This window comes from Agelaius phoeniceus, chromosome 1, assembly GCF_051311805.1.
Source record: "Agelaius phoeniceus isolate bAgePho1 chromosome 1, bAgePho1.hap1, whole genome shotgun sequence".
In the NCBI taxonomy this organism is placed as follows: domain Eukaryota; kingdom Metazoa; phylum Chordata; class Aves; order Passeriformes; family Icteridae; genus Agelaius; species Agelaius phoeniceus.
In genome coordinates, this window is record NC_135265.1 from 26,772,483 (window position 1) to 26,797,468 (window position 24,986).

The window sequence follows — 24,986 nt, forward strand, 5'->3', positions numbered from 1 at the left end:
GATGCTGTCAGGACTTGTAGCCCATGACATTTCCTGTATTCCCACTTGGAGCAAAGCTGCTTGCTGGTCACCTTGTTGCTCAGGTGGTCCCACTTTTTCCTAGCATGTGCAGCCCCTAATGTTTGAAAGGAATTTAAAAGGATGTCTGGGGAAGGCAGGTGGCTGCTTGTGGCCAAGTGCTCCTGCTTCAAAGTCCATTAGTGTCATGCCCATGCACTGTTGGATATGGAAACAGCAGAAAGGAACAAGGTAAGTCCTATTCTACCCTGTTGAAATAAATCATGGTCATTTCAAAAGGCCAGGAAAGTTACTTTAAAAAGTTACTTGTTAGTTTTCTCTACGAGCTGTTCAATTGCCAAGGCTCACAGTCCAATTCCTCTGAAGCAGCTGCTCTGAGATTTGTAGAAACCTTGAATCATCAGAATCAATTACATCAAATTTAATAAACGTCACAAAAAGGACAGTTAATCAATTGCCACTGTTTTCATCTGCCATAGGGGTTCTGCAGCTGTTTTTATTTTAAAACAATCCACTACTGAATCAGAATATGCAACTGGGATGAAGCATATTAAATCAAGATGAACATTATGTGTGTAGAAAATCAATCTGTAATTTTACCAGGATGATGAACTGCCCTGCTGTCCCAAGCCTGAAAGCACAGCACAGTCCTCTCAGTGGCCTGGGAGTGACTCCACAGCCCAGGCTGCTGACAAGCACGTGCCAGACACTTCTTTATTAGTAGGGAAGGGGTGTTTGTAGCTCTGTACTTTGCATTAACAATGTCTATTTGCAGGATTTGTAGCTTTCTGCTCTGTTTTTCAACTTCACTAAATCTTTATGATGATAATGCATTGTACACAGGGATTTTAATTGCTTTTCTTTAAGCAAAATCAGTTATATTTTAAATACCTCTGGCTTGTTTTTTGTTTCTTTTCATTTGAAAGTGTGAAAAAAATTGCATTGCAAATGATTCAAAGCTTAAGTAATTTCAAAAATTACATATTACAAGAAATCAATGCTTAATATGAACTACTTGGTAGTGCAGTTTGTGTGAGGAGGAGGGAAAAGAAAAAGCCCTGCACCTGTGGTTTGCCTTGTGTGAAAGGGAAGATGAGTCTGATGCTTTCCTACCTAAAAACAGGATAAGGATTTAGAACATCATTAGCTGAACCTCTGTAATGCTCTTAATTGTCTCAGTCAAGACAGTAGTTTGGTTTTTTGTGCCTTGATTGTTTTGGTGTTTCTTTTTTTTAATCTTGGAAGTCTAGAATCTGTGACCTACAGAACAAACATTTTTTTGAGCCTTTAAGAACAGTTAATTGGCTGTTTTGAACTCAATACAGCCTCCTCTCTGCTTTACACCTAACTGCTTCAGCTACTAAAAAATGCTGGAGTGGATTGTCCACAAGTGTTTTAGAAACTATCCAGACAAATGTAAACCATGGCAAATTTAGCAACCGCGGACTTGCTTAAAGTTGCAAGAATCTGCTTAATGATTTTGTGGTAGCCCAGCTGGGCTGAAGAGCAGCCTGGCTCTCCCTGGAGCGCCTGACACTAACATTTTTGGCATTGCAGCTAATTACAGTTTGGGATGGAGAGGATTTCAGGCAAGCAGTGTCTGTTATGAGTACAAACTAGCACCTCTAAGTGTAAGTGCACCCCAGTGTAAACCTTAGGTATTTCCCAGTTAATCCCCTTTGTAGATCTCTTATTTACTGCCAGAAGTGCAGGCCAAAGTTGTGAATTCAGCCCCCTCTTAGTGCTCAAGAAAGTCAGAGAGTGCAGAAAGGGCAGCTCACTGAGCAAGGAGCTGCCAGTACCAAAGAGCAGCAAATATGATGGAGGGCACCAAGTTTTACCTTTAGAAGGAGTACAGCTCTGACATCAGATTCCAGGTCTTACATGCCTCAGGGCCCCAGCTGGGCTGGGGACTGTGCAAAGAGAAGATCAGACCATCTTTACCCATTAGACATGAAAATCCACTCCTAAGCATCTGAAGAACTTCTCTGGCAACAACTGAAGTACTTTGACACTTCCAGGTTATGGGATAGGACGATGAACATGATAGTTTGAACAGGGATGTTTAAAGCTTGCTGAGGGTTGAGCCTGATGAGTTCTGGTCAGTCCAACCTCACATCCACTGCTAGCATGTGGCTTTTTAGATAGGAGGCACCAAAACCACATTACTGCTGCTCAGTGCACACATCCAACAATGTTCTACTGCACTCAAGAAGAAGTTGGCTAATTCAGTGGACTTGAACATTTATATAGTTATTTTCAGGTACTTATTTACCTATTAGACCATGAAACGGGGATTAACTGGGTGTACAGGTTGTGAAAACGCTTCACCAACGTAAAGGGAAAATCAAGCAAATTGAAAAAGGCTCAATATAATAAATTGTAAAGTGGGTCCTGTACAGTACATAGAGCCTGTGATCTTTACTGGCTAGTGACATATCCTCAGGATGCTCCAGGGGATGGCCAGGTTGGACATATGGAAGAATTTCTCCACTGAAGGGGGGACCATGCATTGGAATGGGCTGCCCAGGAAAGCGGTGGAGTGACAGGAAGTGTTCAAAAGACATCCAGACACAGCACTGAGTGCTGTGGTTTAGTTGGCAGAGGAACTGTTTGTTCCAAGGCTGCACTCAGTAGTCTTGGAGGCCATTTCCAGCCTTTATGATTCTATGAGCCTTTTCCCCTTCTTTTGCTGGGAATCAAAGGGACACCACATTGAGTTCAAATTTTCTCACTGTCCTTCCTTCTGGGTTACTATTCAGAAACAAAGGGCTCAGTACTGTCTACAAACTGGTCATCTTTTATCTTCAGATGCTTGCTACGTATCAATTCAACAGCACACCAGCATTCTAGTGGGAATAAAATTCTGGTTTTTGTCAAAATCATTTTATTAAAGAGTTAATGTCACAACAAGCTTAAAGTAACACATGCTTCAGAAATAAACTGGATGAAAAATTCTCAGAACAGAAACAGAAATGGATTGAAGGCATGGCAAAGCATCCGTTCCAAGAAACTTCTGCAAACAAGTGCGAATTCTGTTGGTGCAATGGAGAAAAAACTCAGAAAAAGAAGCCTCCTGGGCATGACTTCTCTATGTTTATGTAGTGCAGTTTGTCAAATAAGTTAGATTGGAAAGGGCACGATTTCGATGGCTGCACAGACCCAAATTTACTTTTTCAATATTTAGCTCCAGCACAGGTTTTTCAACTGTAAGTACTGACAAAACAAATTTAGTTGACATCTTAACATAGCAGTAATAGATATATTATATACATGATAGATGTTTGACTCATGCAGCCTCTTCAGTTACATGATTTTTTTTTAATTTAGTCAAGAAACATTATAAAAAAATAGGTTTGCAATTTGTATTTCACTTCGGTGTTAGCTCTACATCACCCCAGGCAAAGACAGTGTTTCAGCAGACAATCTAATTTGGCAAGAAATCTGCCCTAATTCTTAACCTCATTTTTGTAAGTCCACATAGAAAATAAATGCGAACTCTTTATACAAAACAAGAGCAAATAACTGTACCTATAGAAAAGGGGATTAATTCCCTTTAGTTTTATTATCATGGCACATACTTTATAGTTTCACAACAGCATACTAATTTTCATTTAGTTTTTTTAAACTCCAAAATAGTGTTGATGAAGGGAAGAATGTGAGTTACCAGAGGCAGCTGACTCATGCATTAAGCAATTCATGTTCTTTATCAGTTTTCCCAACAGCGTCAGGATTGGATAACGGGTCAAGGTCAGCAAAGAGACTGAACCAAGCAGTCAAGTCTTTAGGATTCTTTGTAGATTCTGGAAAGAAAAAGAAAAAAAGAAAGAAAAAAGAAATGCATGGACTTGTCAGCTATTTTAAAACAAAACTGACTGAATGTTTGACTGAGGTCAAACAAATGCCATGCTATTGTTTAATTTATTACCAAGGGTACTTCTGACAAGAAAATCAGAATGAGAGATTGCATTTTAAAACACTATCTTTGTCAGAATATAGAACTTTGGTAAGAATGAGCGTTTTACATGTCTGCTATGTATTTTATATGGGTCTTGCCATGATAAGTACAGGAACACTTTAGCTAGAAATGGAAACAATCTCACTCTGTCTAGCTTTGTTTCATGAAAGGTATTTGAGTGTGCCTCTGCATGCCTGCAAACAAGCGAAAGGAAAGTGAAGGCAAATTTTACTTTCAAGCTCTCTTAGAGGACTAAATTCCTTTGCCTAAATCCAATTCATGTGACTGTTCTGTCTCCCCTGTATGCAACCAACAAGGTCATTACTCATCTGGAATGAAGTTTTAATGGGAAGGCACAGGCTGGAGAGAGAAAGAGAGGGGTTATATTTGATAGGCAGCCTTCAGTACAGCTTCTAGTTTAATTCTGATGGATATAGACAAAACGTGAACAGGGAATATATCCAACAGCAGCTGGACTATTGCACCTCTGTGTCCACATTGATATATGTATTTCACAGAGGTCATCTGCCTGCTTTTATTCCAACTGGGCAGATGTTCAGCTTAAAGCAGTAACAACTTTGGCTGCTATGAAGAAGGTACATCTCCACTTGCTTTTTTTTTTGTGGCCCTATGCCCAACATGTATTATACTGATAGTGAAATAAGATATGCTCTTCTCTCGGAGAGATAATGGCACATGAAAGCTTTCTTTGTGACACAAAGAATTTACAGACAAAATAGGCTCTGCATGGCATGACACTCCTCTTGGTACCTGCCACATTCAGAACCACAGATTTCCAAATAGCTGAAGGCCATTCCTTTTGCTGGTGCCAGTCCTGTGGCTGCATAATCACACTGATTTCCAAAACAGTTTCCAAAACACCTTAATCCTCTTTTCTGTTTTTTCTGCTGAGCTGAAAAATCTCAGGGGAAGGAAAACATATCACCCCTTTCTTCTATATTATTAAATGTGAATGCACAGAATTGGCTACAAACTGGCAACAGAATTCAACATAATTCTGGTTCACTTATGCAGGAAATCCTAGTCAAAAATCAGCAGGCCATTGTCTCAAGAGATGGCAGGACTATGCACTCTTGGCTCAGTTGCAACAACTGAATTAAGTTTTACACAGATGATTACTGATATCGTGTATGTTTATCAAAAAATTTGCAATTAGGGCTCTTCTGCCTTATCAGCAGCCTGTATTTTAGCCACAATGCTAAATCTTAGAGCTTAAAAACATTGTTTAGCTCAAAGTGCATGCAGATGCTATTCTGTGTGAGTCTAAATTAAAGTAGGTAAAAGAAACTGTAGCTGCAATTCCTTTGTTATATAGTAAATTACTCTTCTGACATGCGATTAGCACTAAGCTTACCAAAAATATACATACACAACATATCATACACCTAATCTAGGTGAAACAGAGTAATCAGGGAGCACAAGATTGAGCTGTAGCTACTACAAAAATAAGTTTTGTTACCACAGTAACTGGGAAGACATGAGACATTATACAAGATACAAGAGCTAAAAAGGAAAAGCCAAGTATCACCTTTCACAGGCGTCTTGTCATCACTCACATTCAGGCTGTGGGGTTTCTGTGCTGGCTGTGGTATTGATGGTGGGCTCACACTGCTGGCTGCCCATCCTAAAATTCAGTAATACAGCAGCATTAGCATGAGGAGTTACTTTGTTAGCTCCAACCCCCCAGTGTCTGGCAGCATCAGACAGAGGAGCAGAGTATTCATTTATGGCCATTTGTGTCTGTCCTTGTACACACAAACTCAGCAGTCAGACCTGCACAGGAGCAGCACCCTTTACAAGAGAGTATCTCTAGATCACTTTTACCATCTCCAGCTTCAGGCAACTATACTCTTTTCAAACCTTTCACCTGGCTAGAAAATATTTTTGTTTCTCTTATCAAATCACAGTTAATATTCATTTACAGAAAAGCCAGTTCATTAATCAGGTCAAACACAGCTGTAGGGAAAAGAATCACTTACATTTGGATAGAAATACCATCACAAATAATAAATATTTTTTCTAAGTCCAAAGACTTTCATTTCATCCATTGTTCCAGACAAAACCTTATTTAGAGACCCTAAATTATTAGTTAATTTTGAAGTAATTCTGGAAAAAAAAGATAATTCATTGCAAAACACTGAGGAATTAAATTCAAGATTAATTACTTCAAGTTAATTTAAAACTACATTTTAATGGACTATTTATTTTTTATCTTTATTTGAAAGGAGATTCTCAGCAAGAAGAGAGCAACTATGCAGGAAAAAGTGAAATAGTTTTTTTGTTCTTACATGTATATTCCATATCCACAAAAAAGCAATGATAAATACAGTTAATAAGGCCAGATGAACAGGCTGGCAAAATGAACTAGGGGTAGTATATTGCAGAAACATATTAGAAAAAAATCAATATTTTTGTCCCTTACTTAAGATATTTAAATTCATGTGCTTTATTACATTTAGAGGACTGGAGATAGTATTTCTAATTTAATTAATTTATCCTTTAAATTTGGCCTGGTCAATTATCCATCTAATTTGGCAGTATCACAAACAGGATGCTCATCTATGCACCCAGCTACCATTTCCTTGTTCAGTCTCTTTTTTTCTACAAGTGCCTGCCTTCACATCCTTTTTTACTCTTTTTCTCCTTCCTCCCCTTACTTTCTGCTCTTTTGGGAGCCCTGTCAGATATTGGGACCCAGCATCCTGACAGGTGATGCAACAACCACATCAGTCACATCAACCCTTTCTCTCTCAGTTGATTACTCTCATCACTCTCTGATCTTACCTTGCCTATAAAAAAAGGTCTAAAGCCCAAGCTATGTTATAAAAGAGACAAGAAGAGCTTTTCCGTAAAATCACATGAATTAGGAAGGAAATTTAAAGCCACAAACATTCTCTGTATCTATCTCTAAGGAAACTAACCAAAAACTTCTTCAAAATCTGGATGCAGAGTGCTCACATGTATTTGCTCAGACAAAGGTGATAAAGGCTTGTGAGCCAGCTTCTGCCTCTGAAAGTGAGATCTTAGAGTTTAGTCCTTCAAATTAGCAAATCTGAATGATAATAATGGAAAGCATGGCATTACCCCTGCAGAATGACATACTTTTCCAGGCACTTTCTCTGCTTGTGTTACAAACAAGAATGGCAGAGGACATAACACACAACTACAGGAGACTGCAAGGCTTTTGTGTGCTTGGAGATGCACTGTGAGGAAGTGTTTGATATGGCAATGAATGACAACAGGTAAATTCAGCTGCTTAAACAAAGAGGGCCTAATCTGATAGAAATGAATGGGAGCTCTGCCAGAAACTTTCTGGTCAAGTCCCAGTGACTTCAGAAAAATCCCAAACTGGCTCCCATCGACATCACTGATGTTCCTGTACACTGGTGTGCTTGGCAGGTCAGGGAGCAAAACACTTCAGACAGTGAACTCCTTTGGAGCCCTCCCTCTTTTGAGTCCCTGGACTAAGGCCTGGTAGGCAGCACATCCGTGAGAGATGCTGTGGCCTGGCTGCCATTTAATGAAATGCAGGTAGCTAACTCAGAAAACAAGAACCACCTAACAATAGCAACAAAAAATCCAATCAAATACACTCCAGAAAATATGTGATGCTTTAGGTACTGGGAAAGACTGACGCAGAATTTGTAGGAAATACTTTAATGAATTAAATTTTCAGTCAGCTACAGAGAACAACTCTGCCTTTCAAAAGCAAACCACAGCCTATCAGTTTGAAAGCAGTTGTTGGCCCTAAGCCTGTTTTGGTTTGCCTGTGCATAGGATGGCTTTGTTACGTGACCAGACAAAAGGTTATTGCCAAGACAGCAAAGAAACCAAACAGCTTGCTGTTCAGCAAGCATCTTCACCAACATTGCAATGATTAAATTTAGAATAGGAAATTGTGAGCTGTGCATTTTCTTATGAACTAAAATGCATGCACATGTAGGGAAGATAAAGAGGGGCCCTTAATGTTACAAATGAGTAAGTAAATGAGGCCATAAACATCTTGAAAAGAGAAAGCCAACACTCCCTCTGAAAAAGGAGAAAGGCAACTGAACTACAGAGCTGTATCTGGAGGAGAATCTAAAAGATCTATTGGGAGCATGCTTTGTTTCTATTACACACGCACACATTTATATGTATTTTAAACCAGCACCTGGTAGCCCCATAGCAATTCAGAGTCCCATTGTGCTGGATCCTGCCCATAAATACAGCCAGAGAAAACTCTGAGCTGGGAATTCCTGACCCTAACAGTTTATAACCTGCATAGCATTGTGCCTGTTTTACAGATTAAGATCTGAGGCAGAGAGAAAACAAAGCCCCAAAGATTTATGAGCGTGCTTAACGTAAAATAAGTAAGTAATCCCACTGAAGTTAATAGAAAAGTTAATGTGCTTAAAGTTAAGCATGTGAGTTTTAAGAATCTTTATGATCTTAAGGCCAAATTCACACAGGAAGTATGCAACATTGAGGCTCCAGTGTAGCACCTCAAACTGAATAATTATTAAGCAATCCTACCAGTTAGGGAAATAAATGCAGGAGATGTATCACAAGTCCTCAGTAAAAATATAATTCATATATTCTAATATTTCCAACTTGCATGTCTGGATATGTTTATACTCCAGTTAGTATTTAAAAAAATTCTCTCTTTCTATATTTAATGATAAGGCCAAATTCTGAAAGAAAAGTTGTGAAGTGAAATGAAATGCAGCTTAAGATTAAAGCTGAGTTTTTACAAGATATAAAATGGACCAAATTTCATCTTCTCTTAAAAAATATGAAACAAAGTCTTGGAAATATTTAGAAAGCTAAAACAAGAAACAAAACATTTAGAAAGATTATTTTCAGATACAATCACTCAGCTGATTAACCCTGACTTTTCAAGTCAGTCAATAAATTACCACAATCTTCTGCCAAAACCTTGGAAACCCATTTGAAAACATCCACATATTTTAGGCTTTATTATTTTTTTAACTCAAAAAGATTTTGGAATATCATGTTGACTGGAATGGATTTTCCATTTCTATTATTCCTTGAATGCAACATTACTGAACTCTGATTTTGAAGTCTCTAACACTGTACCCAATGCCAGTGCAAATGAAAGTTAACACTCACATCAGAAAGGATGTACAACTCTTCTTGCTATTTACACCTAAAAAATGCTTTTCCTTTAAAAACACATTTACATTTAAAAATGGAAATTGCACTGAAATGTAAAATATATTTAAAAACATGTAAAGCTGTGGAAAAAAATCCATCTCATAATATTTCTGTTGCTGTTTTTAGAAATTTGCTTAAAAACCATGTACCTTATAAAACTACATCTAAACCTGTGCATCATTACAAATGTCATTCTCCCATTTTTCATCTAAGTAATGAAGCCAATGAACCGAGGTATCTTGCTTTAGGGGTGCTGGTACTAATTGTATTAATTATAAAGTAAACCTGACTTTCTAATTCCTGCCAAAATGTCACAGGTCATTTTACCTCATCTATGACTCTTCCAGTTGCAAGGGTTCCAAGAAATAGTCTCCAGGATAGGATCAGCCTGCTACTGTTTCCAATATTTCTCTTCCCCAAGTGAGATTTAAATGACTTGGGACAGAGCCCAAACAGGCAAGGTCCCCTCCAGCTTGCAAAGCCCTGCAGAAGACCCAGCCAGGCTGCAAGGAGCACAAAGGTGGGTGCTGCTGGCTGTTTATCACCAGCCTGCCTTCCTCCCTCTCTTCCTTCCTCAAGGACAAAAGAGCAGTAGGAAAGCTCTGCCCTAGTCCCCTCTTTTCTTTTCCCCAGTAGTAGCTTGGAAAAGCTGAGAGAATTAACAGCACAGAAGAAAGAGAAGGGAGAGAGAGTTGCATCAGTAACCAGCCTGCAAAAGAAATCCACCTGTATGGTTGATAGGATGAGACAACCCATTCTACCTGACCCATATCCCTACATCCAATGTATAGGATGCTTGGGGAAAAAAAAAAAAAAAAAAAAAAAAGCAACTGATTTTCACTTCATGGTTTAAAAATAGTATCCCCAGACAAAATAATAATTTTTGGTTCCTTGGCCCCTTAATAGAGACAGCAGTTGTGATTAAATCAGAAAAACCCACTCAAACATATTTTCTGTTTCAGGAATAAAAAAATATCTCAAGGTTCTAAAGACCTCAAAGAACATTTCAAAAAATTAAATTAAAACATTCATGACTGTAATCTTGACTTTAGGTTTTGGGTACTTCATTCAAACACTGAATGAGAAGGACTAAAAAAAATAAATAAGTTACTCATGTGTTTTTTCTCTAGGCCATACTCTGCTTTAATTTCAGGTACAATTTCTGTAGCCATGGCACAATATAAACTTTCACCACACTTGTACATACCGGAAATCCACGCTCCAAGCCCTAACCCCAACATCCTGACAGAACAAGATGAGCTCTCACCATGTAAGGATGACTGCAAGTCATTCATGTTTTGGTCTAGCAGCTGTGAGGGTAAGTATCCCGATGGTGCTGGTACTGCAGATGATGAGGTGCTCTCCCCATCTCTAGCTGAAGAGTTCATGGCGACATCAGCAGCCTGCCCAAAAACAGCTGTCCACTCTTTGCTGAATTCCCCCTCATCCAGGGAAGAGGCGTTGAGGATCTCATTTAGTAATACCATGTCATCCTTATCACCAAGTTCTGGCTCCAAGGATCTCACAAACTTTTCCTTTGAAGCTGTCTCAGAACAAGAGAGTCAAGATAAATAATTTTTTTTAGACAAAGTAAATAAGGAACTTTTTAAAACATAGCCAATCTAGGCTAGCTATGTTAAGGGAGATGGAATATTTTTGCATGAATATTTATTTTCCTTTTTAGACTCAATTCTCTTGGACATCTGGGTTTATACCTTATGCAACAAATAATTCCTTCATTATCTTAGATAACCTCACTGCTGTTAACACTCGCTCCTCATTGAAAATAATACTACAAGTGTGCTTAAAAATCTATTAAACACACCAAAATCATTACACAGTCTAATATTTAAATAATTGGAAAATACTATTTTTATGTTGCTTCTTGAAACATTATATGAAAGTCTCAAAAAAACCCCAGACTGGTATAAACTAAAAAAAAGTAAGACTTGGGGACTTAAGATCTCCCTTATGACCTTCTGATCTATGCTTGAATTATTGGGGTATTTCCCCATCAAAAAGGTTAGTCTATCACACAGAGTTAGATTTCCATGCTGACCAACGCTGTAGTATTTTTTTTCTTCTCATAAGCTGCTGAGAAATGATGGGGGCTCACTTTCCTTCTGATTCCCTGTGCTAGTTTTTCCAGCACCAGAACTGCAGCTGAAGAAGCTCTTAGATCACTTGAGCCACTGCTCCTCAAAACCAATTTTTTCCTATTTTAGAAATGGTAAATAGTTACACAAAATACATGAAACTGGTAACCAGGATCACTACTGTTTCCCAAAACATTCGGACAGTTAAAGAACTATCAAGGACCCCCAAGTGTTATTTTACTTGGAAGCATTTGGAGCTCCATTTGGAAGCATTTGGAGCTCCACTGTGGAAATCTGCAGATGACAAAAATGGTGGTTAACAAGGCTGATAATGTTACATTCCTGAAATCCAGATCAGTTTATCTTAATTACGCTTGTTTCAAACTTGTGGTAAGGCGCAGAAGCAACTTCAGTTTTCCAAAGTTTTGGTAGATCAGCTGAACTCTCCAATTTGCATTCAACTTACAAAATGCTTTTAACCCTTTTGGGTTGGGATAAAAGACTGACAGTAGCAAGTGTCTGCAACAGGCCATTTTACTGAAACTCAACAGCCTTCTCAGAAAAGTTTCCTGGCAACAGCTGTAATAATTTATAATTAAACGGTTGAAGTTGAGTCAGAGGAGGAAAAAAGCACAAAACTGTGTTTTAAAATAGGCTCATGCGTCAGTGCACACACCTACATACTAAGAAACAAATAAACCAACACAAATTAAAATGATTTTATTCATTACTGAAGTCAGCTGTGAGATTCAACTCCTTTCTAACTCACATTTTGATATCCCTCTGTACTCCCTGACAGGGCCCAAAAATTAGAAATAGAAACATTAGAAAGACGTCAATTCTCCTGATGTTCTCCCTAGACTATAACTAAAATACCACAGAAAACAATTTGTTCTTAAGAATTTTCAGGCTGTTTTCCCATCTTCAGATAAAGAACAAAGAATATTAACATTGTCCAAGCACCTCCAATTCCCCCAAGTTATTCAGCAGGTAAGACAGAGGGGTAAATCCTCCCATAGGAGAAACACACCTGCTATTTCAAAGGCCCTTAAGAACTTTGAGTTCCATGGGGCATCACCACCTCAAAGCTGCTCTCAGGAAGCCCCTTCATGAACTTGCAGGGGGAGATGCAAAGGGAGCAGCACTTGTAGCAGACCTGTTATGACACAGCACCAACACCACAGGTAACCACAAGTGCCCTGAACGGAACAAATGCAGCAGCACAGCTCAGAGCCAAGCTCTGCTCCATTTGGGGAACCATTGCAGGAGACCCATCTTGACTTTAGCAGCAAGCACAACATAAAGCTTTACATGTGAAGAGCAGCCAGGTCTTGCTGCAGGGTGTACAGCCACCAGAAATCTGAGGAGTGACACATTTTGTGGCTCAGCAATCCTCCTGATCTTCCTGTGGGGACTGTGCAGCGTGGCAGGGCAGGATAGGGTGTGCTCAGGCTCAGGCTGCTCTGAGTAAGCAGCAGCAGCAGCTTTTACTCTTGTTTGCAATAAAGGTTATCTAGAAACCAGCCTTGCTTACCGAGATACTACTCATGTGGTATCTCTGCTAGATTACTAGAATGATAGGGACTTTCTCACTTTACCCGTAAATCTTCTATTACTTCTTTTCCTGTTTCTGTTTTCACTGGCCATTTTCAGTCTAAATCCTTTTTTTTGTCTGCACATGCAGCCCTTATACATGCCCATGAAAAAAATCCAAACTTTCCATTAAAACACTGAAAGAACAATGTGACTATATTCTTTCTGTTCTGTTTGAACAAGCCTGTAGCAATGCTCACAATTCCTTTGTAAACTTACCTCGTTTTGTTGCTGTTAAACAAAAAAGGGAAGAGAAACTAAAAATATTTACAACAGTACATGATTGGCAACACATGATAAAGACTTCCTTCTGAAACACATGTGAAAGAGTACCTCTACCTATACTGCTCCACTTAAAATAGTACAATATTCATTAGCCTAAAGCTAGCTAATGTGTAAAATTAGGGCAAATGGCTGCTATTGTAACAGTACCATAGCCAACCTTAGCCAATGAAGCCACCCCACAGAAGTTTTTGCATTAATTTCACTGCTTAAGTAAAGAAAAAAGTGTTCTAAGTGACAGAGCTAAGCTTGTATGAGCAATAATTGTATGTATTATCTGTATCTCCACAAGGAAGGCCCAACAAGGAATGGAACTGAGTAAGAAGAAAACCAGAAGAAAAAAAAATGCTGCTATCAGACACACACCAATCTTTTTATTAACCACAGAAAAGAAGTCATTGTTACCTTATCTATTCACAGATTAGGGCTGCTTCTGCAGACAGCTGAGGAACTTTCCTGGTGCCTGCCTTCATGGCTGATTCTCCACATGAACAATTTCCCCCCAGTGCAAGACACTGCCCGTGGCAAATCCAAAGTCAAGGTGTTTGCAAATGTCCTTACCTACCATGAAGGCAGTGCTTTAAATACCCCAGATGCTCTCAGTCTGACTGACTAAACCACACAAAGGGACTTTTTTCTTTGCTTCATTTGCTTTTTGAGTTGTCACAATTGTTTTGGTTGTTGTTTTTTTAACTCATTCTTCTGAGATGTATGAGTGAAAAGCAATTGAAAAATTACAGACAACACTCCAACTTCTTAGGAAAACTTGTAAAATTTTAACCCAGATATTTCATGTGTTATCTGGTAAAACAGCACATCCCCTTGAGCTGCCAGGGATCTTACAGAAGTAGAAGGACAGCACTGTGGATTTAATTAACTCTCTGTCTGAAAGAAGTCACCAGTTCTTACATGGTTTTAAGAAGACTATATTATTTGTTTCTGATATGTACATTTTTAACACAAAATCTTGTGGTTACTAGTGTATTGCCAAGAGTTGTAGCACAACAACTAAAAAACCAAAATAAAAAATTTGTGAAATATTATAGGAGGGGTAAGGTTTACAATGGAACCTACTTCAGCTGGCAAATAGGATATAGTCCAGTCTACCTAATCTTGGTATAAACATTTTATCCCCAATAAGGTTTACTTCAGTAATATTAGGAATAGTGTCTCTGCTGAGTTTACTTTAACACTATTTAAATACTGCAGCTGAATAATTTCATTCTACCTTTCAGATTGTGAAATAAATTAAGATTAAAAATTAAAAGTATACTTGGCTACTATGATTGAAAAGCAAATGAAACAGACATGCACAATCATATCATACCATTTTCTTCAGGTTGCAGGTCCAATAACTCATCTATAGCACCTAAAAAAAAAAAGAAGTACAGAAAAATTAAAAGCCACAAAGGAAGACCTGCAATCAGTAGGTAAACATGTAAAGATAGCTTTCTGAAGTGTCTTCACCTGAGTTCTGCTCATGGTTACAATGTCCTTGTAACGTGGAGATGACATCCTTGCCATCATCAGCTGTAATTGAGATCCATAAATATGTCAAATTGCACTTGGCAGGAGACCATGTTTATAAACAACACCACTACAGGATCAACATGCAATGGTTGTTGGGATTCACATTTTAAATGAGTCATGTTTAAAATGAGCCTGGTCACGATGAATGAAAGATCCAAGGTACAAGCATTTCAAAGTGAGGTAAATTTCTGAATAATAAATAACATGAGGGAGATCTTCCTTTGAGTCCCTGCCTGCTACTCTACCCTCTCCAGACTGAGTGCACCCAACTAAGGCAACTGGAAGAATCAGTCCTCCAGAAGCAGAGAAATTTATTTTAGAGGCTTGTACTTAGGCCAGGAGAGTGCAAAAAAGTGCCAGGACCTTATTACTCTCTAAACTGCCTTCCTTACAATGTGTTCTTCCTCATGACACAAACTCTGGGAACAGGGAGAAGGAATCTTCACCCAAGGCACCCCAAGTCATGATGTAAGTAACGGCATTTCCTCTGCAGGGAAACAAATGGACTAAGACCAACAGGGATTAAAATGTAGAGCTAAGACTTATAGGCTATTAGAGGTGACAAAACACGGCTTAAATTATCAGCAAGTTTCTTGGATGACACATGAAATCAAAACAATGATCTAGATTCTGTTTATTGGTGAAGAGAAAGATACCTCCCTCAGGTGACTAACCCCATTTAAGACATGTAGCAAAACATGACGGATGAGTTAACTTCTGAATATACCTTTTTCTCCCTTATTAACTCTTGAGGAAATCTAGCTCCTAGACAATCAAGTCTTTATCTCTAAGGACAAAGGAAGGGCTTGGCCACAGTATTGCTAGAACTGGAAGGCCCATCTGCTGGAACCTCACACAAGAGGCTGGAAAAGTGAAATAGAATTCTCTACTATGAAATAAAAACTGAATCCCAAACTGTTTCAAGAGAATTGCCAATCCCTTCCAAGAGAAACTTCAGTGTGTTCAGAACTAAAGGAAACACAACAGCTTGCTGTTTGATCATTATCTTCATAAGGCTTTGCTAGGACAGAAATGTGCTCCAAGCACAAGAATCAGTTGGCCATTTAAGAACCCATGAGCACGTGTGATTACACTCTATAAAGACATAGACAGCAGAGGGATAAAAACATATGAACTAATATATATAGGATATTTTGTAAAAGCACAATGCACAAAGTTAAAGGGGAAAATCCCAACCCTAAACTGTCTGGCAGAGGGGAAAAGAAACTCAACAAGTTAAGTTCATGACAGGTGGGATATGGATGGCCACAATTCTGTAATGAAAAAGGTACAACTGTTGCCCAAAGCCTGCCTTAGTTGTGGGGTAAACATGATGGAGCCAATCTTAAAGGCATCTGTAGCATAGTAAGAGAAAATGCAGAGCAAATGATAAAAAAATGAAGCTATGAAGTAAAAGTAGTTGGTGAGGAAAACTAAGAAGCAACACAGCTCCCTCACTAGAAGCACTGTATCTGTATGACTTTAGAATATAGAGGGTGATTCAAGAAAAAAAATCTCAGCAATGGCACAGACCTGCTGGTTTATGAAGATGGAAAAATTTAGAAGACCAGTTAGAAATATTTCAAAACACTTCAGTTCCTTTTAGGGGTGATGAAGAAAGAGACAGAACAAGGTATTACATTATGGTGAAATATTTTGCAGTCCCTAAGCAACTGAGATTCTAGAAAACATCTGCTAAGAAAATATAAGTCAGATTTTGTACCCGTATATATTAAAATACCTTGTCAAAGATATATCTGATCTAATTAATTGCAAAATGCGTGAAACTTCAAAACACTGGGTAAGTCCTAATATTGTGTCTTTATTACAAAAATACACCCAAAGAACCATAATTAAACAGAGTGACTCAAATAACTGTAAGTTACTACGGGCTGGTAGATCACCATTACTCCCAGTCAAAAGATTAATGGAAAGCCATTCAGTATGGCATCCAGCAAAAGAATGTGAGTATAATAAATGCTCCTCTCATAATTTACTGTTGATTTCGTGGAAAGCAGACCTATAATTTAATTCTTCAATAAAACTATGAGCTTTTTTCAGTAAAGATATTGTTTAGAAACAACTTGACTTTGCATTGCACAGCCTTCCAGCTGAAAAGTTAGCACTGTGTAACATCTATAATGAACATATTGAATAGATTAGGAACATGACAACTAACAGATGTCAAAAACACGTTGTTAGGAGGAGTAATTGGAAAGCAGAAGTGTTTCTAGTTTAGATCTGCAAGCCTTACTGTTTTATCCATTGCTAGTCAATGGCTTTAGCAGTCATCTGGAAGTAAATACACAATCACTCTAGAAAAAAAATGTGCAAACAACTAACAGACTATTAGAGGTGGTCAATCAGTCCACTCATTTGGGTTCTGTAGTCAGAGCTGGGAGAATTCAATACCACCAAGCTGTAAGTTACATCTCCAGGACTATGGGACATAAGCCATGCTGCAGAAAGGACAAATGAATCCTGGGAAGCTACGGCTAAAGGGAACCGAGTCTTGCTAAATAATGAATTCAGATATGAGCTTCAATCTTGATGTTGCAGCAAAATGGCATGTTCTTCTTGGATACAGAAACAGTAATGTGATTTTACCTTCTAGAAACATGACAGGTGAGAACAACATCAGAAATATCTTGTCCAGCTATGTATTTCATATTTGAAAAGGGATGTTGTAAAGTGGAGTGGAAACAAAAACTTCAAAAATAAAGATGAGATGATGAGTTCAAGACATCAATACAATTAACCCACTGAAACAAAGATTTGAGAGTAGTCTTCACTTTCATGTAGTACCTTGTAAGTATCTTAATGAAGGATAAAATATAACATATTAAAATTATTCTCCATTAATTTAGTATAAAAAAGTTAGATCATCTTGAAGAATTCCTTGGATGAAGATTCCACTTTTTACAGGACTTCACCACCCACACTGCAGGCACTTGCTTCTTAGTGTGTACTCAGAATTTCCCTTTTTATCACTAGTATCTATCCCTCCTTTCTTTCTCAGTGCAATTCCAATTGGAGCCTGGCTGTGTCACTGGGTAATAACAACACATAAGGTCATTGGCAGCAGCTGAGTATGATCTTGCCTGGCTTTTGGGCAGAAGTTCCACTGAACTCATCAAGTTTTTCACAGACTACACTTTAGTGACTGGAACAAACTAGCGAGCTAAGTGGCACACTTCCCTTGTCTCACCTACTAACCTGCAGATAGATCCCTTTCTTGAAGGGTACATGCCCCATGTAAGAATTAGGCTCAGGAACACAAGCTATTTGACCTGTCTGAGAATGACTGAATGAAATGCAGTGGGATGTAACAGATTCTCCTGGCCTTTGGTTTTATGCATTTGTAGGGATTTGCTGGGTGAAGCTGATACAGGAAATAAACCAAATAAAAAACTGAAGTGTTACAGCACTTATGGAGTTATGAAAACATGAAATATAATACCTGAATAGTTCGATTCCTTGGTATGGCTCTCGTCATCTAATGAAATCAACCTTAATTCGAAAGAATAAGAAAAAAATTGGGAAAATAATTCCAAGGCTCTAAAATAACAATACACTTTCCTCTTTTTGGTCAAATCATTACAGATTCATATCATCAACAAATAAACTGTAATAACAGATGGACTCTTGCATTTGGTGGTCTGTTGTTACCTTTTATTGTTTCATTGGCAGGTCTGTTGAAAATGAAAATTAGATTGAACTAGCAAATCCTATCAGCTCCCATTTTTAGTCTGACTCAACCTCTACTGAAAAGTATTGTGCATTCTGTGTTTGCACATTTGGTCTTTCATAGCTATCACGAAGGAGCTACAACTGTTCCCCAGCCCCCTCCCCCTCCTTCTCCCCAAAAATGGCAACCAACCACTCTGTGCTTCTCTTTTTAGCAGCTACTAATTAAAAATCAACAGTCAGGACAGTTTTGCCCCATGTCAGCAGATTTCTAAAATAACAGATCAGCAGCGTTGATAAAAAAAACTCTCAACAGGGACAGAAAAAAAGGTGCAGTTTATGTGCAACTCTTAAACAAAGGTGATCTCTTCAATGAAGAATACACACTTTCCAACTGCTGTTACTTTGTGGAAAGCCATTCAGGGAGTAGGGACGGAAGCAGCCACAGGGCTGATGTGGTGGTGAAAAGGACTGTGTGGGCACATTCCTCCTACCCTCCAGTGACAGGACAGAAAAAGGCACCTCCCCTGCTCTTGGGGGTAGGACTGTGGTAGAGGAAAATTAGATTCAGGCCAGATTCTAGTATAATGAATGTTTACTGTGAATGGAAAATTCGTGAGGATTTAAACAGCTCTGTCTTGTGTAATTCTTGAATCTTAGATGTTTGTTTATGGTTTTAGACAGCAAAAGGGTGACATATTTTGCCCCTCACTTTTATGCCAGACAAGGACAAAGATAATCCATAAATAAACACAGATACAACCATGAAATGGCATCTGATGCATTTCCTAGTAGGTGCCAATGCACACATCTTGCATAAATCACACATTTATTCTAGAACTTTATATTCACTCAGGAAAGACCTATTTATTAAACTCTATTACTGTCACATGAGATGACACAGATGGAAGTAAGTGCTGTGGAAACAACCACCTACCAAATGGTACTTAGTCAAGTCCTTTCTAATATCAACAGCACCAAATCTGACCAATTTATGAAGTGGTATTGGTCAGTGGTTCTGAATCTGAAGCGGAAAAATGACTGAAAACCTGAACTCCTTAAAAATCCATTATTACAAATAGCCAAGCAAAATCCACTAATCAGTCAAGCTGTTCTCTGCTTTTTGACAACAGATCCTTTGCTGGGTGCTTCATTTAAGCAGGGATAGTCAAAACAACAGGTGGCAGCAGGATTGTATCAACATTGCATCTCCTGGCAACCGAATCCTGCCGGTCAGGTAGGGGAGGGATCGCATCTCTTTCTCCTCTTCTCCTCTCCCCACAGCAGCCCATTCATAAGTGTCTCTCAGCTCAGAGCTACAGGTAACTCAAAACTTGACAGCATCAGCTCACTTAGATGTACTTTATACTAAGTACCTACTGCTTCATTGGATTGCTAACTGATGCTGTATACATTACAAAAACTAATCGCTACTCGGAGCAATCAGTAATCTATATCCTATTTCCAGGTGAAAGGAGATGCTGCTGAAAGGAAAAATACAATGCTCACATATCTCCTCCCATGTATAGTTGTTTACCATTTCTTTTAATGAAGAAAAAATGAAGCAAAAGCTGAAAAAAATAAAAAGAAGACCAGAAAAGATGAAAAACATATAAGGGTTTTGTGGGCCTTTTAAAATCTCTTAATTTCACCATAAAGTTTATTAGTTCTGATGTACACATTACAAGAATTTACACATTACATTTCAGGAATTTTTGTATTCAGGTAACCAGTAGAATTAGACTAGCTGTGTCTATATCTCTACTTATGTTTGGTGACTTTAGCAACCAGGAAGCAGATTATAGACAAAAATACTTATTATTTTGGTATACAGGACATGTGACTTACTGACTCTGCTGATCTTCCACTGAGTTGGTGCTCTCAATCTGCTGGTCCTCCTTTTCTGCTTTTTCTGTTAGTTTATTTACAGGATCTTGCAAGCTCTAGATCATAACCATAATATAAATGTAAAGAAGAAAACCAATTAGAATCAGGGAAGCTAAAGTGTGTCATTTGAGAACAAACCTGACTCTAGATCAAGAGAAATCCAGGAAGAATGGTTTTATACTATATCAAAACAGTATCTGACTCAAGCAGAATTAAAGTGTTAGAAGATACTCATTCAAATTGAGTCTGTGAACACACTTTATATAAGAAGATGGCATGTGGCAACTTCTAAACTCATGTTCTGTTTCTAATATTTCTAAATGATTACTTCTAGGTAAATATTTTCAATATTTCTAAGTAAATCTATCTATACCATGTGCAAACCAGGCCAGATGGCATGTTTCTTTGCTATTTTGGGGATTTGCTTATTTCTTCCTTATTTTCCTTTATTTAAGATGAGAAAAATAAATTCTTTACATCTGTTTGTTCCTCATATACTGTTTCTTTTCTTATTTATTCTCTTTTTCCCTTCCACAATTGTTTACACAAACTTGGCAACTGCAGTGGTAGTGGGAAGATACTGCTTTTATCCTGAATCTGAAAATAAGGGTTAAAATCTTGGATGATAGTTGAGGAAGGGCAGGAGTGGCATTATGGAACCCCACTGTCCCTTTGCAGTTGGAAAGGCTGTGCTACAAGATAACAATGTGCAGTTATTCAGCATTTTTTTAACCAAAATTTGGAGATGAGAACAAGCCAACACAAGCATTATAGACTGACTCTGAAGTGATAATATACTACTAGTTGTCACTCTTATGTATCAATTAGAAATTTTGTCTAAAAAATGAAATAAAGGAACACAGTGATTAGGTAAAGCAGATGTTATCAATGTAAATATTTCCATCTCTATCAAACAGTTTTGCTGTGAAGGTGAAAAGAATTTCCTCTTTCTAAAGTCCAACTCAGTTTCTGAAAAATTAAACCATGTTACACGTGAGTAGTCTTGACCATTTGTAAATAAATTTATTAATGTTGAACTGACAGTAACAGTAGTGCATCTCACCCCAACTTATCCTCATGTCCCCCAACCCCCTCCAAAAAAAAAAAAAAAGAAAAAAGAAAAGCTAATGGTAAAACAGAGAAGTCACCTTCTATACAAACTTAAAACCCACAAAAATGTAGTGGTTTTGCATCTGGAATTTGAACAAAATATGAATGTGTTTCATGAGAAAAGTAAAACGAAAAACCACAGTCTAATTGACTGAATAAATTAGGGTGTCCAGCCCATCTGTCACAACAAAAGCATTCCCAGACATGCTGCAGGTCTTGTTTCCACTGCTCTTTTAACCAGGACAGAGGAGTTCCCAGAAGGAACATTCCAGTTTCTGCTTGGTTCACTATTTGTCTGTATAAGGAATCTACACTTCAGTATTTTAGAAACTAAAGTTCTAGATTTGTCATGTGCTGCATAGGCTTTTTTTCCCCTCTCAATAAGCTAATTCTGCATAGAACTTCTGATTAATTTGTCATAAGTAGCCTCAGCACTGCAGACATGGTCAAAAGATGAAGGTCACAAAACCAGCAATAATAAAAAAAAGCCTTAAAGAAATGAAGCTTATTCTGTGGTTGCCACTCTTTTATTTGACACTGCTGCTACCCAGAATCACATGTAAGTGTAGTTCTTCTCAGATGCTGAATAAGGACACCAGCCAGTTCAGCTAGATAACCTAGGTATGGATGTCACCCTTTACCTGCATATGCACTGGGTATTGATTAGACTGCACTTCTTGTGCTATCAAAATTGATGGGAATTATTCCACTGACTCCAAGAAGCCCTGGACTAGAGTTCAAGAACAAATATCAACTACACTTGCACAAAAGTGCAGGGTAGAGAAAGCAAGCAGCTCTGCATTATGGGGACTGTGCTGCTTTGGGCACTTGAACCACTTGGAGATCTTCACAACAGGACACACAGCCCACTGACCCAGGAGGTGATGGTCAAACAGTTGTGGTGCTCTGCCTGCCACCAAGTACAGCACCTCAGAGCTTGCTCCAAAAGGGTTGTAAAGGTTTTAGACAAAAACTAGAATTACTCTGACCACTGCCTAACTATACGAGTTAAAGAAAATTATTAGAAGTAAATCCTGCATATTCACAAAAAAACCCCCAAACAAACAAAACCAAAAAACCCAGGGAAATAATCATCCTTCTTAAGGATCTGTATTTTAAGAAGCTTCCTTTGTTGCTGTTTCAGGAAATCCGTATTTAAGGGACTGTGATCAAACCACGGAAACAGCATATAGAAATGGAGTTCACAAGTACCTTGGGAAGGAAACAGCATGATAATAATGGCAGTTACTATTTCCTGTATCAGAAAAATAAACATAGCTCTGAAATACAGCTTTGGTTTCAATGGCAATTATTATAAAAATTGTTGATAATCAGAAGCTGTATTTTGATGAAATAAATCCACATAACAGCTTTATTTGGACTCAAAATTGGATACCAAATAATGAAATTATTTTCCTCTACTCTGCATTCTGAGGTTCACTCCAAACTGAGGCATCTTTTCAAAAAGATTTTAAAAAGGTAGAGAATGAGTATGAAATCAAACTGAATGTTAAAAAGGCCACAGTCAACCATTTCCTAAACAGAAACACACAGTAATGTGATCACTACTGTCAGCAGGCATAGAAATAAAACCATTATATTCTCTTAATTGTTTTAGGTTACATTAGAAGGAAGGGAAGAAGCCTCACCATCTAGAAAGTGCAGTGATTAAACAGAGTTATGACAACACAGACTGAGTTCAGACTGAAGAGAGTGCATTTCATCTGGACATAGCCCTGACTTGGCTGCTCAGAGCACACAGAAGTGTAACTTTACAGCACTCTTCTGGCTGCTCATGTGGGCTAGAATGGACTTGCTGTGAGCTAGACCACATTTGTGGCTTGAAGTAGGATCCTTGCATATTTAGAAACCTATCTTCCTAGCTTCTTCAATCTCTTTTACTACAAAAGTCAGAGTAAGACCTTACACACTAGCAGAGCAAGTTCACAATCATTCAATCTGCCTGGTGCGTCCATCTCTAACACCAGAAGTCACCCAGTGATATTTCACCTGCTCCCAGGACTCAGACTAAGTATCCAAGCTGACAAGAGATTCCTCCACTGTAGAGTTAACTCTGGTTCCAGCTCAGGCTCCATTTCTGACTGCTACTCACTCACTAAATTCCTTTATCTGCATCTGGGCTGCTTTCAAGTCAAGCCAAGATCATCTGGATTGCACCTAAAATCTGCCCTCTGCAGTTAACTCAGCAATGTTGACATTGTACTCAGCTCACCCACAGCTCCTCCCAAGTGCACTGGACACCTATTGCACTTCTTGATAGAGAAAGAACCAAAGCAACACAGCTAAGAGCAGTTTCAGGAGCAGGCATGCATTCCAAGATGTAACAACATTTATGAAAAAGTGCAACAGCACTGAGGAGACAAAAACTTGAACATATTTCATTTGGGGGGAGAACTGAAGAGGAAGAGGAAAAGCAGGTTGTCTCAGAATTTCCTTCCATCAAGAAAAGAAATATGTCACCTCCCCAAAACACTTAGAGATGCAGAATCATAGGCAATCTTGTCTACAAGTAAAGAAACAAGAGAGGATACCAGACTACAGCAGAGGTCAGCAGAAGGCAACAGTGTTGTAGCACCTGTTTGGACAGAGTACTCCAAGGGAGTACTCCATGTAAGGAGCTCAGGCAGCAGTATTTCACTTCACACAGAAATAAATAGATGCACTGAGATTTCTGCCTTTTGACTCTCTTACCAGTGCAGCTACTATTTCTAAGTTAATACAAACTCTTCCAAAAATTTGGTATTCTAGCATTTAAATTTAAAGAATGCAACTAAATATTATTTAAGTAACTAGGGCAAATAAACAGTAACAGAAATTAGAAAAAGGTATTATTCATGAAAAGTAGCCCCTGAAATAAGCTTGAATTAATTTGCTATATGTTAATTTCAAGACAATGAAACCTTAACAGCTTTACTAAAACAGCAGCCCATCATCTGTAATAGTAAAGTGATGGATACAGTACCAGATACTTTTACATCACTATACATAGAGCTGTTAGCACACTAATAATCATCTTTCATCAAGCACAAAACTCAAGAGTTACAAAATACAGCTGCAATAGCACAATTATACTGCTCTCTGCACATACCCTGAAGCAAAGAAAACAAATGGCTGCTTTTCATTAAGGGAGTTTGGCAAACATCTCTAAAGACAATGTTTTCTTTCCAGAAACTATCCCGAGAGGCATTTCAGAGTCTCTTTCCAGACGTAAACCTGGTACACAAATACATATTTATACTACAAAATACAAAGAGCAGTTTTCTAGTACACAGCACCTCTTAATTTTTCAGTAAAACAATCTAAGTCAAATATTAACTTGCATTAGTTTCTTGTTTTAAAGTAGAACACTAATCCTACATTCACATATCATTAGTTTAATGCAGTTTAATTTGAATGAACAAGATTTTGTCTTTTATGGGATCATAAAAGACAAAAATTATTTGCAAGCATCAAATTCAAAATTTCCATTTAAGAAAGACCCCTTTTGTGGTATCAGGCAGGGGAAAACTGTCTAAAAGAAGTAACTTCCAAATAAATGTAGAGATGGGCACATGGAAATAGTTTGTGTATATTTTAATCCAGTTTATATTCAGATTATATATTTTAACACATAAAGTCAACAACAG

The 24,986-nt window shown here is 38.1% G+C and overlaps 1 protein-coding gene across 7 annotated transcripts in view; it reads right to left on the reverse strand.

Moving 5' to 3' along the window:
* Positions 1-2,877: 2,877 nt before the first annotated feature.
* Positions 2,878-24,986, reverse strand: part of ICA1 (islet cell autoantigen 1) — a 66,900-nt gene continuing 44,791 nt past the window's right edge. For 5 of the 7 annotated variants that reach the window (XM_077175291.1, XM_077175338.1, XM_054630395.2 and 2 more), the window contains 7 exons: positions 20,191-20,285; positions 18,116-18,165; positions 14,593-14,655; positions 14,453-14,494; positions 10,422-10,697; positions 5,526-5,621; positions 2,878-3,821 (listed from right to left, as the gene is read on the reverse strand). In XM_077175291.1, the coding sequence (XP_077031406.1) occupies positions 3,700-3,821; positions 5,526-5,621; positions 10,422-10,697; positions 14,453-14,494; positions 14,593-14,655; positions 18,116-18,165; positions 20,191-20,285 (744 nt within the window). In that variant the 3' untranslated portion in view covers positions 2,878-3,699. The remainder of the gene's footprint in view (positions 3,822-5,525; positions 5,622-10,421; positions 10,698-14,452; positions 14,495-14,592; positions 14,656-18,115; positions 18,166-20,190; positions 20,286-24,986) is intronic. The other 2 variants (XM_077175297.1, XM_077175306.1) reach the window with 2 other exon arrangements.